Raw genomic sequence first — 14,910 nt, 5'->3', positions numbered from 1 at the left:
GTATATGAACAAGTTTGTTTAGGGCTCATCATTGGAGTTTAGAAACAACCTATAACCAGACTTTTGGGGTTACGAGGTCAATGTACCGGTCACACGTCTTTCCTCAGTCGACTGGTTAAAAAATAAACAGTTGTTTTATCGTATGTGCCTCCGCTAGTATGGGAACTGTGCATGCAAAAGTAAGTATATATTTCAAACCATATAATTACACATTTGTTGTCTTATAAATTCGATCGCCATCTTTCTGTGTCCTACTCTTGACTCGAGCAAGGCGGTGGAGTGAAGACCGGTGGAGTGGGGGGGGGGGGGGTAATCTATCATCTCAGCTTTGTGAAGTAGATATTGTGTAGGTATCAAGGTAGAAGCCTACTCATAAATGAAAATACCCAGAATTTATCCAAGTTGCAATAAATTGTCCCCAGGTCAATATAAGGATAATTGTGCGACTCGCCGAATGTCGATTATTGCACTCTGCGACATTATCGCAGTGTCACTCTTCGAAGAGTACGATTCCTATTGGCTGGTTGGTCGAACAGCGCGAATCCCAATGGTAGATGTTCACCGCAGGCCTTATAAAAAATTAAGTTTTAAATGGTAAAAAGGTACGTTAAAAAAGTGTGTGAACACTATGTTGCAATAAATTGTCCCCATGTCAATATAAGGATAATTGTGCGACTCGCCGAATGTCGATTATTGCACTCTGCGACAGGATCGCAGTGTCACTCTGCGAAGAGTACGATTCCTATTGGCTGGTTGGTCGAACAGCGCGAATCCCAATGGTCGATGTTCACCGCAGGCCTTATAAAAAATTAAGTTTTAAATGGTAAAAAAGGTACGGTAAAAAAAGTGTGTGAACACTATGTACCGGCGACATGCCGCACTGTTCGGTGATCGGCAAGCACATGGAAGCCCTGGAAGACAAATTGTGGGACCAAACAAATGACACATGGTTTACGGTTTTTAGACACATCACACCGTTGGCTAGAAAATTTAAATAGTGTAACGTGCACGTTGGTTTTGACTGCCTATTTAATACGGTGTTACGTTATCGCCATCTTGGAGTTTTAAGGCTTCGTCCCAACAACTATGCTCATTAGCATAGGCGGCAACTTCAAAGCGAGTAGAACGGGAAGTACTTTTCACGCGTTCTGCAACGAATGTTGTACGTCTGCTTTGACTTTGTTGAGTGCATCAAGGAAAATAATTTGCATGCAGTGAAAAAAAAATCATTCACGACGTGCAACGTTTGCCATGACAGCAGTTGTTTGCAATCGTCTGCCTTCGTTTAGATCATAAACAGACTCAAGACTTGTGGTCTACGATCAATCAGCTGGTATTTTAACCACCAGAAATGAAATACTTTGTAACAGTTGTGAAAAGTAAACAAAAACGGCGTTGGTTTGTGGTATGAATGTAATTATTTTTGTATCATAATTTTTGAAGTCAGTATTACTGAAAATTATGGTTTATTTTTTTAAATCAAAGCCAAATTTCGGTGGTGGTACATATTGATCTTAATGTAGCGGGAAGGGAAATTCTTCTTTTTTTTCTCTTGATTTTCCAATAATTGATAAAACGGTTACTTTGTACCTTGATTCATCATCCCAGCTTTTCGAAATTTCGGAAAGACCAGTGCTCAAACGCTAACACCACTACCGTTTCGTTAATATTTGCACAATGTTTATACCATGTATATGTATACTACCGGTTATACTCTGTTGTTGACGATTCTGATAGAACGGGTGACAAGCTTCCTGTCGCAAACAATGCATAATTATCTAACGTCCATTGTCAGCATTGTTACAGTCAAGACTTCGTCTGAGAAATCGTTTCATTTTCTAAGTCTATATTCTATTTTAATAACACCATCTTACTAACGCAATGACGATAAAAAAAAGAAAGCAAAGACGCCAATGACAGACGAGGCAAAGAAAAATATGCAACTCAGGGTCATATTTACTAATTTAGACTTGCCTGCAGCCTGTTGTAATTCCGATGCAAATGTAACGTGCAGATAGACACACATAGAGACACGCATGTATGTCATTCACTGCGTTCTTTTATTCCAAGTTCATACTATGGTTAAGATAACATAAAACAAAAACAAAACAAAACAAAAAAAGAAACCTGTGTAGACAAAATATGTAAACACATTAATAAGTACATTTGACTCAATGAAGTGTCAATATTATACAATTAGTTATTGCAATAAATTTCGATAGGCTGTCTAGCTCAGGGACTACATGTACATTTTGATATCAGGGAGATATAAATACATATTTGTCAGAAAAACAGAAAGTTTATGCTGCTGGCAAACATGATAAATAAAAATATATTCATCTAAGAAATATAACGGCAATAAATCTCAGAAATACATTATATAGAAATATACAAAATAGCTCACCCTGACTAGAACAACTTTAAATTGAGTGAGATACAGTGCTCTCCTCGGCTTCAGGTTGCCATTCACACAGCTCGAGCTCTATATGTCAAATACATGCAATTGTACACATTTTAGAAGATTATAAAGAAAAATGTGCTTGACTGACAATAAACTCATAATCAAAGAAAGCTTAGAAAGAACTCCCATGTGCTGAGAGTATTGGAGACACATTAAATATAATTCGAAATTACTTAGCTGAAAACTAATTATGCAAATCAGAAAATTAATATGACCAGATTTGAGTGTAAAACTAATGAGGTCTGCGCAATGTAACAGAAAATCTATGTCTCCAAGTTTAATTGAAATGTGATTAGAACCAAAAAATTATGAATTATTATGCTTATTAGGGAATTAATATGAATAGATTTTTACCCCAAACTAATTAGGTTTGTACATTGTCCTAGAGCATCTTTGTACTAAGTTTCATTGAAATGGAATAATTAGCACCGCGAAAACTCCAAAATTTCGACCCCTCTAAAAATTTGACCGCCTATTTATTTGCCGGGTTTCGGTGTTTTATTTACCTCCAAATTTTCGACTCCACTAAAAATTGCCGACTCATTCTTATTCGAAAATTGCGACCAGTTTTAGTTTTCCCCCAAACGAAAAAAAAACCGATGTGAGCGTTCAAACGGGACCTTCCTCAAAGGCATGAATCCGGGTTTCTGATTGACTGAGAGATTTTTATTTTATTGGTAACGAAAATATATTCTAAATAAACGAAGTTTCAAATAAAAACGAACACAAAAATCTCGGCATGCTGCGTTTCTGAATTGTTGATTATTACTGTACTCAGTAGCGATTATAATAATGTACACAAAATAAATTTGTTGAATGGTTATGAAATACAAATAAAAGTCAACTTAGTTTCATCGTAAGCGAATGATTCCGGTCTCGTATAAACGTTTGATGCTGTAGGATATCCGCCATGTTCTCTTAGGTCAAATAGGTCAAATCGCTAATTAACCAATCAAAAAGCTGGATGATGCGAAAACGGCATGATTTTTTTTAAATAAAAAAATTAGTTGTTTTTAAAAAATAAACTGGTCATCTGAAGAATAATTTAACATTGTTCACAGTGATAACAGCTCATTCTCGAAAGGAAGCTTACCCGCTCACGCTAGTCACGATAAAAATCATACACGTGTACTCTTGAATAGACAGACGTCAATGACTACGGTAAAACTTAGACTCTATTTTAGCCGGCAGGATTGATTGAAATGTCCGACAAATGACGCCAAAATACACCTTAAAAGTCCCATTTTATTTTCTTAAATCCCATTATATTTTTTAATCCAAGGGCGAATTTACGGCAGAATTTGGTCCCTCAAATCACCGGTACGGTGCTCAAATAAGGGACACGTGAGCTTTGATTCTAACCGGATACATTGCACTGGGTCGGGGAGATCGTTTGCTAAACTTCCATGTATCTTTTGTCCAATGGGTACCTGTACTTCGAACATTCGCAAGTTTTCCTAGGTAGTGCGAGACAGCTTTGTCTTTTGACCTATTAGTTTTGTGCTGACCTCTTCTCCGCGTCTTGATGTTTTGTTTTGCTTGTCATAATACTCACTGATTGATGACTTTGTTTAGATTTTGAGTTACAACTCGGCCACGACCTTTGCTTTTACCGTGAAACATGAGGAAGTTTACGTCAATTGACGGACATTGCATTTTTTAAAAACTAATGAAGCACACTGTCTATCATCCCCATTTTTTTTTGCTGATTTCTATTCTGAAAAATTCGACCGTCCGAAAATGCACCTTAATTTTGACTCTAAAAACACGTCACATTTCTAACACCAATTATTTAAAACCGGTCGAAATTTTGGAGTTTTTACGGTACTTTAGATATCAGTGTGAAAGCTTAAAATTGGTTAATTATGCAAATTAGGTAATTAATATGTACAGATTTTAACCCACAATTATTCAGGTCTGTCTATTGTCCTACAGCATCCATGTACATTCATTGATATGTGATGTATAGTACCTGAGATATCAGTGTGAAAGTTGGTTAATTATGCAAATTAGGTGATTAATATGCACAAATATTTACCGGAAACTAATTGGGTCTGCATAATTCTAGATTCATTGAAATGTGATGATTAGTACTTTAGATATCAGTAGAAAAGCTGAAAATTAATTATGCAAATTAGGTAATTAATATGCACAATTATTTACCCTAAAACTAATCAGGTCTCTGCATAGTCCTAAAGGATCTATGTACCAAGTTTCATTGAAATGCGATGATTAGTACTTGAGATACCCGTGGAAAAGCTGAAAATTAACTAATTATGCAAATTAGGTGATTAATATGCACAAATATTTATCGAAAACAATCAATCTCTGCATGGTCCTTGAGTATGTAAGTACCAAGTTTCATTGAAATGTAATGCTAACTACTTATATCAAATGCTGAAAATTAATTAATTATGCAAATTAGGTAATTAATATGTACTGATATTACCATAAAAACTATCAGGTCTGTGCAGTGTCGTATGACATCTATGTACCAAGTTTCATTGAAATGTGATGATTAGTACTTGAGATATCAGTGGAAAAACCGAAAATTGACTAATCATTATGCAAATTAGGTAATTAGTATCCACGGATTATTACCAAAAACTAATCAAAACCTAGCATTAGTTCAGAGCATCTATGTACCAAGTTTCATCAAAATCCAATGAGTGGTTGTTTAGATATCAGTGGAACAGTCATAGAACAGCTAAAAATTAGCTAATTATCATGCAAATTAGGTAATTAACGAGCATGGATTTTTACCAAAACCTAATCAAATCTGCGCATTGGCCCAGAGCATCTATGCACCAAGTTTCATCAAAAACCGATGTATGGTTCTTGAGATAGCAGTGGAACAGTCGGACACACATACACACATACACACACACATACACATACACACATACACACATACACACATACAGACACACTAACTGCAAAGACTCCCATTTTGTGCTTCGCACATGGGAGTCAAAAATTGGGCATAGAATATATATCAATATATATATATCATCGGAATCGCAACACATAGCAAGCACGTCTAGGTCATAATGACCAACCTCGGGAGTGGTTCGAAAGGGACGATTAGGCTGAAATATTCGCATCAACGTGAGTTTCAACTACTTAACCGATGACGACACCGATATGTGAGACCGTCGAGGGCCGGTGATCAGACGAGGAAGTGAGTACAGGAAATCTGTTGCTCGTCGACATCGGCCAAATAAACAAAGCCATCGTTTCCGTTTATGCAGAGAGCGTGCACTCATCTAATTTTCCGTTGACACTGCCGTTTTAGTAGTAGTTTTCCATCTTCAGCAGTAGTTTCAATCCATTCACACAGCTTTACGTTTTTTCTCTCTTAATATTCTTAATAAAATGATATTGATTGCCTAGGAACAGTTTGACCCGCTACACGCTTTATTTGGAAATTCAAAGTGATGAATATAGTCATAACAAATTATAATTATAATGACAAAAAAAAAGAAAGTAACATCGTGTGCCCCGGATCGTGTGAAACGTACTTCGCGCTCTACTCGCTTTGAAGCTGCCGCCTATGCTAATCAGCATAGTTGCGAACGAAGCCTTACAACATCAAGATGGCGTTAATGTTGCCAGCTCCCTGATGTTACACCGTAATAAGGCACCCAACACCAATGTGCATGTGTTTTGTAACCCCTCTCATTCCCTCCGGGGGATGTTATACATGTTAATAAATCAATGTTAAATACTTGCTGATTACCGAACCGTGCGGCATGTCGTCGGTAAATACTTCTTTACCGTAGTTAGCGAGCAGTCGGCGAAATAACCATTTAAAACTGAACATTTCTATAAGGCATGCTGTGTACCCTTACATCGATCGACCATTGAGATTCATGCTTTTCGACCAACCAACCTATGGAAATCATGCTCTTCGCAGAGTGACACTGTGATCCTGTCGCAGAGTGCAATAATCGACATTCGGCGAGTCGCACAATCGCGTCGCAGAGTTAGTTTTTAGACCCCTATACATACCTCAGTATTATGCATAGTCACTTGGGGGCTGAAAATCAATAAATACTTTTTTATTAAAAAGTCATCCGCTATATGCATATAAATGAACAAGTTATGAAACATGGTACCTAGCAAAATCGACACCATGTCTGTTTCAAATGTTGATTTCTTACCTTAAAACACGAAACAAAAAGTTCAGAGGGGATCGGGTGTTACATTAATAACCATTGTTCATAATCGCTAACTTAGTTTTATTCAAAACTGCACAAATCCCGCGTTTTCTGATGATATTCGATGATTTCATGAACGAAAATGGCCAGCAGCCAGAATCAAGGGGGATTCGCACAGAGTTCTACCCTTCTGATTTTGATATGTCCATGGAGGATTTCATCAGGCAATGTGTTGAAAGAACCGAGTTGTGGGTTTGTACACGTATGTAGTTCATAAATATGAACAGTGATCGCGCTAGGTTTCTACAAGTTGCGTATATCGAATGCATCAATCACAAACAAATGCGTTTCTACGGATCATCAACGCGTATACACACGACACATGTTTAGTTTCAGTAGTTTTTATTAACAGCACGTTTTTTATACAATGTTGCAAACTAAGTATTTCAAGCCACAGTTAGTATTAAAGTGCGTACCTTCACAATTTGTGACGATCTTTTTTCTGATGATAAAGTTCAAGTGCACGATCAAAATCAAAACAATCTGTTGGTGGTCCATGCATCGAAATCAGCATGAGATTGTCAACATTCACTTCCTTTAGACGAGATCGTCTAGCACATTTTATTCGACTTTGCGTGGAAAAATCACACTCACATGGTACGCTTGTTACTGGAATTACAAGTGAAATTGCTGCTAATGAAGCAAATGCTGGGTATATTTCACTGTAGTCTTTAATTAATAACCTGCAAGACTCATCAACGTTTGGGTGACCATGTCCTCGTAATGTCAATTTCATTTGGCGGAAGTCACGGGGAAGTGTAGCCTCGTCGATCAAACCATCCTCTATATCGCCGGCAAAAAAATCAGCAAGCACATTTAACGCTTCATTTCCATGTTCACCAATAACTCTGTCATCTCTTGGATACTTGCTTGTATTGAGCACTGTGTCCAGACTAGCTAACAGGGACAGGTCTTCCTCAGGAAATCGACTGTGTAAATTGTCTAATAAATGCTGAATGAATTGTGCATGCATAACATTATGTGCGTTGATATTTACATCAGCACTGTAGACGAGACGGTTACCCTTGTACTCCGATGTTTCCCGATTAAAATTTGTTATGAATTCATTTTCACTATCACCACAAAATTCGGTGTCACAGAGTCTTTCAAGTTCCCGAACTGTGGATTCAACCATCGGACGAATAGTTCCCAAGTTAACATTGTCCCGGTGAAAAATTGGAAGTATGTCACTAGCATTTTCATTGTGACAATGAAAGCCATCATACACTGCAGGGCTCCTTGAGACTTGAAAAGTCTTCATTGGACATGGTGGCAGTAAGTTCACGTAGTCTGCCATACCGGGCAGCAGAATGTTGAAAAAAATGTAATATACGATTGGCGGTGTCTCTAAATTCTTTGACTTTGGCGGTTTTGTTTGCCGCAGTTGACGATGCCAGGGCTATACGGTGCACAACACTATGTACGTGAATGCAGAATGGAGAGGTCCCTTTTAAATGTACTCCAACACCGCTGTGTCTTCCCATCATGACACTGCGCGGTCAGACCCAAGTCCGACCAATTTGCTGAACAGGTTGTCTCCCTTTTCGTCTATTACTTCATGCATTTTATTAAAAAATTGTTTCAGCATCACCACTTTGATCAGTATAGTTACCACCAAAAATAGTTTCAGCTCTCCCGTCCTCATTCAACACTCAGAAAAATACAATTAATTTCTTATAAATTGTCACATTAACAGTTTCGTCCACAAGTATTCCAATAAAGGGACTTTCCGCAATATTTCTTTTAACATCCTCTCTTATTGTCTCGACAATAGTTTCCTGCATTTCTGTCACATTCAAATGGTGTGTTGGGATTGCAGTATCTTTAGAATTAAAAGCCTGGCAGCTGTTCACGCGCTGTAAGTCGGTAAGCCCTCCATAAACATCATTCGGTATCTTGTTTGGATAAAAAATACACTGTGCGGAAAACAGCTTTCCATGTTGTGTCGGACTGGATTTTATTATCTTCAACTGGAGCACCAAGCATTCGACTACTCTTGTCATTCATTACAGCTCTCCTGTGTCCGGGACTGTCCATGTGTCATTTCAATGCCGATTTCTGCAAATCCTCGCATCCTTTTGAGAAGGCATTATTTTCTCCTCGTTTCTCGCACAGTCGGCAGAACATGACAGTTTTATCTTCGCATTCCCGTTTTTCCGGACATAGCCATTTATACTCTACTTCCCAGGCTAACTGATACGTTTTCTGACGAACAAACTAGGCTTTCTTGCTGCAATGAACACCGTTTTCTGTAATATTCGTGACATCGGGGTGCGTTTGTCGAGAGTCTGTCGAAGGCTCGGGCATTGGCGGTAATTCAGCAACATCGGAGTCATTTTTACCTTGCCCGTACCATCAAAGATGGAAGGGAAAGGTATATTAAGGGAAAAATTTTGTCCGGCGTTGTCGTCGTCGTCGTCGTTGTTGTTAATAATTGTTATTGTGTGCATAATAACTTTACTAATTCTATTCCAAACTTTATCAAACTTGGTCACCTTATTCATCAGTATAAAGTCTTGAACAACAAATGTCCTGTATGAAAATATCATGCAAAAATTGAGAAAATCTGATAAAATATTTTGACTGTTTCTACTTGACTGATCACTGGTGATACACATCAAAGGTCACTGATCTCAGTGGAAATATGCATTGTTGTATGTGTTCAATGAAGCAAATCATTTATCTTGTAATAATATCCTTGGTAATGTATCTCAGAATCCCATACTGGGTTTCAAAACCAACTCATGGAGAGATTGCACAGTCTGATACACATTTGCAAACCTACCAATAAAATCTTTACAGAAAACAAGATGTCAGAAAATCAATATAAGCACTCCTATGAACTGGGTGCCTAACTTTGATCAAGATCTGAAGCTAATAGAAAACCTGTTTAGTTCAAAGTTATCAAATCAAAAACAATACATAAAAAATACATTAAAAGCAAAACATTTCATCCACATTTTAAAAAGAAAATTATTCTAAAATATATGTATTCTGTATTTGACAAACAGTTCATTCGACAAATGAAAACTCACAGGAATATGTTTCAGCTATTAGAACAGAATGATAGAGTTTTTATAATACTAGTTTAAAAACGCACTTCAAAGATTGCAGTGTTTGAAGATGTAGATTCTCAGGAGGTAACAGTACTGTTGACTTCTCCCTCCACTGGACACCAACTAACTATTTAAGTTGATTTGCATACAAAGCAGAGCTTGCAACATGATAGCTATTCATAAATGATGGTTTTTTTTACTTTTCATATAATACAGTAGTCACACAATGAGGCAGTTCATATTTGTCTCAGTGAATCATTAATTTTTGACAGACACCTGTACAAAATACTTGGACTAAAGCCAGCTAAAATTTTCTGTTATCTTGCATGTTTTATGAATCTATTCACATCTAAATGCAGCACTTTTTTTTTTTTCAATGAGACATTTGTTTTTATACTAAAATATTTGAATTACTTTGAAGAAAGTAATTAAACAAATAAGGCACCAATGTTTTTGTAAGATATTTACATCTTTTAAGGACATTCGGTAGACTGATTCCCCACTGTTGGTTCAACCCCAAAACTTGTTTGTATTCAAAATTAATTATGACAATGCATATTTATATTGAAACAAACTATGATAAAGGGAATTATATTATATAACAAAGGGCAAGGTCACCAGAGTTCAACTATGTTTGTGTTTTGTGATCATCTGCTGAGAATGTTGATCTTGCTCTTTTCGTGGTGACAGAACTTGAAAAATATGAAAAAATAGGCTTCTCCATGTTATCACTACCATGTGCTCTATTCGCACGTGGTTATCAGCCATCGCGTCAAAATTGTTGGTGTTTCCAATTGGCTTAAATTTATTGTTCAGAGACGCAGAGAAAAAAAAAAGTTGTCAATTTCTCAGTGGCCTTGTGAGAGTGGAATACGTGTTAGTCAGGTACACGTGTTACTGAATTTGTACATTCGGCATGTTTGTTAATCGGTGTTGGAATGGACCGTTTAGTTTGGCGTCAGCGAATGATCACTATCAGGAGGTTAGTGAGAGTAAATTAAATTGTCGTATTTTTTGCGTATATAGTACGCACTGTGTTTATTTTTTTGCATACAATGTGACATTGATGCGTAAAATACGCATGGTTTTGCGTAAACGTGACCATTGTATGAAATTCATAGTAGGTTATTTTGAGCTCATATTTATCAGGCAATATCAAACTTGCTCATTTAGCGTACTTAAAATAAATCAACACTTAAAGTTTACTATAAACAAATTCTGAACAGAGAATTTAACCACTGGGACATTAAACAGTCTGGTTGACTCTGTTATGCCATGCGTTGATGTTAGGGGTGTCAGATGGTGGATGAAACATGATTGTATCATCATGGATGTGCAATTACAGTATTATTATAATCAATTATTACCTTGTTTATCAAAAAACTAGACGGGTTTTATTTGAAATTTGATGAAATCAAAGTTTACACATGACAGGGAAAATAAGATGTTTGAGTAACTGCAAATTACAGAAATCGTAATTTTTGTAATTTTAATCGTTCAAGGCGTATTGGCCCTGCTTACAGAAAATATAATTTGCTTCTTTGTCAGTAAAATTGTGTACAACTAGACATTATATATTGAAAGTTTTTTATTATAGACTTTGGACTCAGAAACCTTCCCAGCAATGGTTGCACATCAAGGAATACCACCACCACCTCCTGATGGTAAACGTGGACATGTATTGGTATTAGACAACCAAAAGGTAGGACGTCAATGTACTGTAAAACCGTTTTTTTTTTTTTTTTTTTTTTTTTCACACTGGCATTTCATTTCATTATTTTGATGTTTTGACCATATTTACTGGGTTTTAGGATAGGATATTTTATTTGGCACATACACAATACAGAGTCTGTGTAAAGTCCAAAATAACACAAACAAAATTCTAAAACATGAAAAATAAATTTTGCTAGACTACTACAAATAAAAAGATCAGAACTTGAAAAAATCAAAACAAAAATATTTAAGTTTTAAGTTGATGAATTTGTCATGGAAACAATGAGTTATATGGTTATTTTACATGTTTTATTTTACGTAATTACATTATTATCATTCAATCACAAATGATCTGTATCTGTACACGACTGTCACCAAATTATTTACTCTCTGGTTTGGTGATGCCAGTTTTTTTTTTTGAGTTCCTATTGTAATTTAGTAAGAGAGCTCTTATATAAGAGAATCAATATATTGGGTTGAAGTCATTTAAACTTTACACGATCCCCTAGTTTATTAAAATACATATGTTTTGAGATTATTAAAATGTCACCATAAAATCTGTTGATACTTACATTCAAAGATTCAACAGTCTGTGTGTGTGTTTTACCCATAGGCTAAAGTTGAACATATTTATATCGAGGGTCTCTCAAAGACTAAGTCTGATGTAGTGACTAACATTGCTAAAGATGTTCTCCAAGCTGAAAGTATACAAGATGTCATTAGAAAATCCACTGAGGCCAGAGCTAAAATGGAAAAACTAGGAATTTTTAAAAATGTTGGAATCCTTATAGATACAAATAAAGGTATGGTGTGCATTTAACATCTTAGTGAAGTGTGACAAATGTATGCGTTTGAAAACAAGATCCCAAAAGCTCAGTTATTTAGAATATTTAAACCTAAATTAAGATATATATCGATATAATATGGCCAATGTTCATAGTGAGACATGGGACCCCACCTCTAGAGGGCGTGCTCACACCCTCATGACCCTTAGGTCTCCAGTTTTCTATTGATTGCAAAGGTGTTCCATGAGTTAAAAAACCTGTTTTTGTCTGCTTCGTCTACTACCGGTAAGGAATGAAGAATGTTTATTCACACCTAGAATATGATTTGATATACTAAGTATTGCAAAGTTTTCTATCAGAGGATGCTTATGTGCGTAATCATTCCATATTTGGAATTCGCATTTCCTAATATGGTAGGATAAAAATACCCTGTAAAATACTGCTAAATTACGGCACGCTGTAACTTATGGCGTTACGGTGAAAGATAGATGTATAATAATAACAAGTATAGCATCAGAATTTATTTTCACTCTATAAAACATCATTGTTTTCGCAAGTACAAATTAATGTGTATACAGAAACCGTACAAAAATAAGTTGTGAACAGATAGTAGGATTAATAAATGAACGACAATGAAATAATAGTGAATATGTTAAAATATTTTGTGTCAGTGACTGACTTGTTTTTAATAACCATCCAAAAAAACTCTGAATTACTAAATTTTTTCTTTCCAGAGAGTAACATTTTGAATTTTACATGAGGTAGATCAGCTAATAAATGGTGTTCATTTCTCAAACCAAAACCTATTGTATTTTATCATTGTAGTGATTACAATTTAACACTAAAACTGCTCAAAAATAGATTAGATTATGAAACATATATTATTCCAGATTCATAAATTGTCTGTATATTTCATTGTTGTATGTACCGGTACTGTGTATTCCACTATAAACATTAATGTCTAGATACAAATTGTAAAAAATCATTCATCATTTTCCCAATTTTGGTGGATTAAATTATCGGTACTGGCAAGATGTACCGGGTATGTACTAGATGTGTGCCAATGAGAATCCTATGATAAATGACTGTCTCTCTATTTGTGTATTCATGAGAATAAAATGGTTAATTTGCATATGAGAAGGTTAAAAATGTATACTAATGCAGTTGTTAAAATAATGTGGCTAAATGTATTCAGGCATTATTGTGATCATGTTGACCACCTCACTATGCATCTGTTGTTATGACAACTGTACTTTATATTCTTGCATACACATACTATTCTCGAATTACAGTAAGCTTCTAACATGATTTCTACAGGTCCCAAAGCACATCCAGATGGACTGAATGTAACATTTGAAGTTAAAGAAATGAGATCAGTAACCGGAGGAATACATACTCTAGTTGGCAACAATGAAGGAAGTTTGGTAAGCTAACATTATAGTTGTTATATGTGATCGTCACAGAAAAACCATAAAAGGGACTAATAGTTGATGACGTAAAATGAAAAAAAAAGTCTTGTTACCGTATTACCCCGGGCACGCGCCCAGGGACCTGAACATACAAAATCGGGAAAAATTGGGGGTGGGCGCTTACCTGAGGACCACCCCAAAAAAGATTTAAAAAAGTTGTTTTTGTGATCGTATGATAAGGTCAAATAAAGGAATGCTTTCGTACACTTTGTACACATACTTATTTCTTGATTTATGCAAGGTTTCAATAAACGTGAGCACTCGGTCAAAAACTGTGGGAACACTGAGACACAGGGTCGAATTTCAAAAATAAAACTTGTTTTAAGTCAGCGAATGAAGTTGTATTACTCACTGAAATTGGCTACAAAGTATGATAAGTATTGTAATCAATGCACGGTTACTTTTTTAGTAACCGTGATCAGTGCAAGTCGAAACGGCTGGGAAAAACTACCGCTTGTAATCCAAGATGACGATGACCTCATTAGCATAATTTGATGCATCGCATCGTAATTACTGAAGAATAGCAGACAGGGTTATGAAACAAATAAACCTTTTATTACTGATGTGAAATGTTTACAAACTATTGTGAATACATAAACATATCCAAATGGCGATACATAAAAAACAGACTGAAAATAAACTCTGGTCGACCTCATTAACATGATTTATTCACGCACATGACAAAATTACAAAAATAACGATGATGCAACAAGTTCCCAGCATCGTAATGGACTCGAGGTCGGCAAAATGTTTTTTTTTCAACGACAGAAAAATAATACACATGACCGTAATGACATAGCTGTGATGAAGGATGGAAAGAAAGTAGCAAGTTTACGACGTGATGTCTCAAAAGTGTTAGCTCCTGTTATGGATTCACAGTCAGCGAAATGCTACGTTTTGAAACCAAAGCTAAGTGCTTCAAACCATTCCTAACCAAGGTATGGATTATTGCAATATTGGATTCATCGTGAATGAAGAGAAAGCAGAACGTGTGCGCCACATGCTGCGTGATTCATCTTACGTTGTTAAGTTCCAATGAGTTTTTACGTAAAAACAAAAACAAAACGGCCCTTTTCAGGGTCACCACACACTCCAAAAAGAGAACTACCGTAACAAACACACTATTTAAATAAATCAAACGCGTTTGTTTTTGATAAATAAAACTTTATTGTTGACCCTGTTCTTGGCTAAAAATCACCCTGGGCG

The 14,910-nt window shown here is 36.0% G+C and overlaps 1 protein-coding gene across 1 annotated transcript in view; it reads left to right on the top strand.

Annotated features, from left to right (window-relative positions):
* The first annotated feature begins 67 nt into the window (after positions 1 to 67).
* Positions 68 to 14,910, top strand: part of LOC100375726 (sorting and assembly machinery component 50 homolog A-like) — a 22,519-nt gene continuing 7,676 nt past the window's right edge. The window contains exons 1-4 of the mRNA XM_006819099.3: positions 68 to 179; positions 11,335 to 11,439; positions 12,064 to 12,253; positions 13,553 to 13,659. Of these exons, the coding sequence (XP_006819162.2) occupies positions 159 to 179; positions 11,335 to 11,439; positions 12,064 to 12,253; positions 13,553 to 13,659 (423 nt within the window). The 5' untranslated portion in view covers positions 68 to 158. The remainder of the gene's footprint in view (positions 180 to 11,334; positions 11,440 to 12,063; positions 12,254 to 13,552; positions 13,660 to 14,910) is intronic.

Source organism: Saccoglossus kowalevskii, chromosome 1 (assembly GCF_978046115.1).
Source record: "Saccoglossus kowalevskii chromosome 1, keSacKowa6.1, whole genome shotgun sequence".
Taxonomy (NCBI): domain Eukaryota; kingdom Metazoa; phylum Hemichordata; class Enteropneusta; family Harrimaniidae; genus Saccoglossus; species Saccoglossus kowalevskii.
This window is presented reverse-complemented; position numbering and strand designations above follow the sequence as displayed.